The following is a 6,000-nucleotide window of genomic DNA, read 5'->3' as shown; positions in this document are numbered from 1 at the left end:
ATAAATAATAATAGACATTGGTGATGTACTATTGCTGATCGTTTACAGTTTTATATTTCAAAATAGTTAATACCAGTGTTGCCAGTTATAATTTTTTTAAAAAGCTATTAGTATTATCACAAAAGGCCGGAAATCAGCTGAAAAAAAAACTATTAATAACAAACATATTAAAGCAAAAAAAAAAAAAATATTAATACTATTAAAACTGTTGAAAATTTCCATTTCTTTCTTTAGTAAAGCTATTCATCTTTTTATCATATTTTACAAGTAAATTATATTATTAGAACATTAAATATAATAAGTAAAAATATTAAATAATCATAATTCATAGTTTATTAAATTTTAATGTTCTGAGCAGTCCAACATTAAAACAACAAACAAGGAAATAAAATAATAAGTATTAAAAATAATAAAACAAAATTAATAGGTAATACTTAAAAAAATGTTAGAATAGTGAATTAAAGTCTTTTGAATCACGAATCTACAATCGTGAAACGAACTAAAGGTACGTTCCAGACGCAGCGTCCAAACGCAGCGTCAGACGCATTGTTACTAGGTACATGCATTTTAGTTGTGACTGTTTTCCTACTTGCGTTTAACGCAGCGCGTCGGTAAATGTCGCAGTGCGTCCGGACGCAGTATTAGTCTGGACTAGTGTCGCGTACGGACCTCTTGCGTCAAAAGTTTGATAATGTCGAAAAAATTTGTTTTTTCCTCAACTGAGGACGAAATTTTAATTGAATATGTCCAACAAAATAGGGAAATTTTTGACAGTGCTCACCCTAAGCATAAAGATATTCATTTTAAAGAAAAAATTTGGAAAATTATTTCTGAAAAAGTCGGTAGAACAGGTACGTACTTAATATAATTGTCTGATTATGTATTAATTAGATCACTAAAATCATATTGAATGTATATTATTGAATGTAATTACTAAATACTACTTTATTTTAAATACAAGTTATGATTATATAATTGTTATTATTATAAACTTTTAAATTGTGGAAGTTTAAATACTTAAATAGTTTAATAATTAATTATTTATTAGTTAATAGTAGTATACCTAAATAGTTTAATTTTTTATAGATGAAGACTGCAAAAAAAGGTGGAGGAACATAAGAGATACATATATGAAACAGAAAAAAAAACTATCGACTGGTTCAGCAACTTCTGAAAAAGTGAATAGGACACTCTCATACTTATCGTTTATGGATTCAGTTGAATACGAGAGAAAGTAATGAAAATATTTTTTTTAATTATTAATAATGTACTGAAATTAAAGTTTAAAAATTAAAGGACTACATCAAACGTCAAAAATCAAGAAAATGATAATTCTTTGTCAACTGCTGAAGACGGAGATGACACACAAAATCATACGCTAAACGACGAGGAAACATTCGAATCTCCAAATACATGTTCAGATTTACCATCAATATCATCGTACGCAGGAAAACGGATTAGGTCCAAAGAGGTGCAATATTATCAAAAATATCAAAAGAAACGGATAATTTATTATCCAAAATCCAGGCACAAAATGAGATTTTAGTCTCAAGTATTGGTAATCAGCATGAGGATAGTGTAGATCTGTTTTTTAAAAGTATTTCGACGTCGGTAAAAAAACTACCACCGCGTACCATAAACGAAGCAAAGCTGCAAATCTTAACTCTTGTCAGCCACTTGGAAGATAAATATTCTAACTTTCAACCACAAGTTGGTCCACAACCTCAAGTATATCAGCCCCAATATTTCGATTATCAATTTCCATCTCAACAGAGTCACGTGGCACAACCAAGTCCATCGCCATCCACTTCGTCATCATCGCATGGATTTGAACTATACAAGACGCATAATTATGAAGATGACAATTAACTAATTTTTTCTTTCGATATCATTAATATTAATTAATAACATTTTTTTAATCATTTTAGAAGTTGATTATTTTTATTTTTATTTTTACGATTAGATTTACGATATATTGGAAATTACTTTTATTTTGTTAATTTTGTTATGAATCTTAATAATTAATAATTTTCAAACTATAACTAGTTGATACCCAAGTGACAAAATGAAATTAAATTGTTCCCTATTTACACGGAAAAATTCTCGAAATTTAACTTCGTTATTAAAAAGATGTCCTTCAATTAGTTTTTTAAAAAATCCTTCGGTTTCCCTAGTAACTATTATGCTGTTGGGTGCATTTCTCGGTTTAGGAATCATCCTTAAAAGTAATTCATCTTCAAATGCTGCCTCTTGTCTGAGAATCTCGCAAATCATAAGGTTATTATTCAAAATTAATTGTCGTTGCATCATGATGAAGGTGATGAAACCTACGTGTGTATTAGATCACGGTCGTAAGCACTATGATTGAATTTCGATGAGTGTAATTTGATCAAAAATACAAAAATTACTGCGTCTAGACGCATGCAGAGAAAACGGGCGTACGTTGCGTCTTGACGCTGCGTCTAGGCGGCTCGATTTTCTGCGTTTGGACGCTGCGTCTGGACGCTGCAGGGAAAATGTACCTTAAGATATACTAATCCGAGGTGTAAAGTGATAAATATTAACTAGATATGAATATAAATCCGATTCGTAGTTAACAACCACCACAGATAAATATAATTTGTTTTGATAACAACCATTAATATGGTTTATCATACGGAGTGATAACGAAAACGAAGGGAAAAACTCATGATATCAATGTCGTTGTGTAATATTATACTTATATACACAAACAATTAATTAAAATATATTATATATAACTTAAATTTAGTTTATATTATATTATATATAATATAATATATATAATATATATATATATATATATATATATATAATATATAGTTATATTATATATATAATATATAGTTATATTATATATAACTTAAATCACAATTAAGCTAGTTAAAAACAATTAATGGCTAGTAAAAAAGCTAGGAGCAAGATTGTGTATTTTTTCAGTCAGATTGAAATGAAAAGGCCAGATTTAGCCTTAAAAAGGTCAGATTTGGACTTAAAAAGGCCAACATGGCATCACTGGTTAATACTTTATACCACTGAATAGAATAATATAATGATACATTGTTTGTCGACGTTGTCGAAAGCAATTTCCTAGGAAAATAAACCAAGTTTTGCTATAATGCAATAAATAGTCGAAAACAAGACCCAATATATATAGTATAATATAGTTATTATAGTAATATGTCAACCACTGTACTCATTTCATTAATATTAATGATTATAATAAGAACTTTTAGATTATATAATAAATAATTGAAAATAACTAACATTAATATTTGTTTTAGAAAAAATTTCAATGTTTCACGTTTTTGTGAAATATTGCATGCTTTAAGCACTAATCAAGAGTGGTAAATTGTAGATTTATCAGTGTTAAATTTTAATTCTGAATTATACAATTTTCTTGTCATATATTATAATTGTTGAACTATCGTAGTTTTATATTAGTAAAATAAAAAAAATCTCAACTATGATAATATCCATGTATTCTTATTTCTTATCTTAAAATCTTTTAAAGCTTAGTGCTTACGGAAATTTAATTATAATTATTCTAAAAATAAAGCGTCTGGGGGGGGATATATCACCATACCCCCCCAAAATTTCGCTACTGGTATATTATAATTACTATTTTAGTTATTTAGAGCGGAAATTTTCCACAGTCCTACACGTGCGAAACATGCAAATACGCCTCTGTATACAATACTGTTGATAGATTTTGATTTATTCGACCAATATATTAATTTATAATACATCCTACATATTAAACAACTGTTAAGTTCATAACATAAAATTGTCTATTGTCAAGAATTTAAGGTATAAATATATATAATAAGAGAGAAAGTGAACTCTCTAAAATAAGCTGGTTATAGTAGTATATTTGGAAGAATTATACTTATTTAATTTTAAATACATTTTGTTTCGTTCACGGTCAAGTTATGATAATCTAGTTATGTAACAGTAACACTATTTTCTCACCGAAACTATTTGTTTTTTCATGCTGGCCAATTATAATATTTTTCTTTTGCCAAATCAGTTAGAAACTATGTGAAATTGTCCAAACATTTTGAAGTAAATCTTTTAACATAAAACTACTACGTAAATTTTAAATAAATACCTACTCACAGTATTTAAAAATACATTTGATAAACGTATATATAAATAATTATGGAATATATTTTATTTTAATTATATAATGTTATATATATATATATATATTTAGAAACAACCAAATACGTTCTACTGTATTTCAAAAATTGTTACCTAACAAAAATCATATTAAATTAAATCACAAAAAAAAATTATTCCACAATTCCTACTAATGACGTTTAAAGCAAAATAAATATCGAAGCCAAATCTTTTAATTTTTTGGTTCCATGTACAACGGCAAATATTTTTTTCATTTCATTTTCAAATAATGAAATACAAAATAAATCTTTTTATCAAAATATATATGAATGCTAGTTAACATAAATTACATTTTTTTTGTTACTCCTTCACATAAAATAATTAATGAAAAAATTGTAATACGATATTGAGTCATTTAGAGAAATATTTTGATTTAAATGGATTTTATGTGTGGAATTATTAATTATTTTTTCGACCACCTAATAGTTTAAACAAGAAAAATAACATTATAAAATCAATGCATTCTTTTTGAACTAAATTCAATTTATTCATATAAATAAAAAAAAAAAAATTAAAGTATTCTATAGAATTATTTTTTCTAAATAAATCGTAAATTATACTACCTTAAATACTTTTTACTTGATTTCGAGTTTAAATTTAAAGTATATAGTTTAGGTTTTACTTATATTAATTCAGAATTTCAGTAAATTACAGTTCAACAAGTACCACGTGTCGTCTGCAGACCCAAACGGGACACACGTGTAATTTTAAATTTTACCATACTAATCAACTTTATTTATATTCTTTTTATTTACGTAATAACATTTTGTGCTTAGTCAGAGTTTAAATAAAGCGTGAGTACGAGTAATATTACCAACTGACCTGGTGGAAAATAATTTTGATGATAGACTATCACATGCGTCGTTATTTACAGTAACAAGAGTAGAAAAAAAATGTATGTAGTAATATATGTTCATAATCAACTGTATATATAAATATATGTATAAAAGTATATTATTGGCATATGTTATGTCTACAATGAATTGCGTGGGAGATTAAACTAAATATATCCTAGTGTGTATGCTGATTAAACTAATATACGTCTAGACGTCAATCGTGTAGGGTACAAAAGATCACCATTATATTAGAGTTTATTATGAGTTTAGACATACGAATTACAAATATAAATAATATAGCAGAAGATTGGCACTAGTTAAGATCCAATGAACAATGTAACAATTAAATTTGTTACAATGTTACAAATAACGATGTCATATAACAATTGTTTTATATGAATAAGTACTTATATATATAAAAATGTTAATCATAGAATGAACATTTAGAATGTTCGACGACAACCCATTATATGAATGGTCCTAAATTGATTATTATTTTCTATTTGTATTAGCTATTTTTATTTTATTTACCTATCTAGGTACTTTTTTTTCACTGCACTCATCCAACAAGAGAGCACTTATAACTTCGAAATTGGGGCTGATAAATTAATCACTATTAATAATTAACATCAATCAAATTATAATAGGCAATGCTTGTAGACTGTGTAATAATTAATATTTTCATAAAAATGTTACCATAACTGGAGTTCAATGCACATATTATGATATGTGATATAGGTAGTTTATCCCTTTGTAATACAACACCATTTTATATAGGTCCATGCTATATAGCTTAACAAGGTTTCTTTTCAATGCATTGAACTTTACATTGTTTTGACGACCCCTTAATATAGGTCAAAGTGTATAGTAGTATAAATAACAGGCATTAAATTCTATGTACTAGGTTACATTGAAAGTGTATAGATACTTCAAATACAATAATAGATTTGAACACAATATAAAT

General features: G+C 26.6%; 1 protein-coding gene across 1 annotated transcript; it reads left to right on the top strand.

The window, feature by feature from the left end:
• Window positions 1-645: 645 nt before the first annotated feature.
• Window positions 646-1,930, top strand: LOC112691406 (the record flags this gene model as incomplete). The annotated part of the gene is given in 3 exon segments (XM_025565652.1): window positions 646-851; window positions 1,087-1,234; window positions 1,297-1,930. Coding segments are annotated over 3 exon segments (558 nt in total). The 3' UTR covers window positions 1,547-1,930.
• Window positions 1,931-6,000: the final 4,070 nt, after the last annotated feature.

The sequence above is a fragment of the Sipha flava genome, unplaced genomic scaffold (assembly GCF_003268045.1).
Source record: "Sipha flava isolate LNK unplaced genomic scaffold, YSA_version1 611_pilon_pilon, whole genome shotgun sequence".
Classification (NCBI taxonomy): Eukaryota; Metazoa; Arthropoda; class Insecta; order Hemiptera; family Aphididae; genus Sipha; species Sipha flava.
This window is presented reverse-complemented; position numbering and strand designations above follow the sequence as displayed.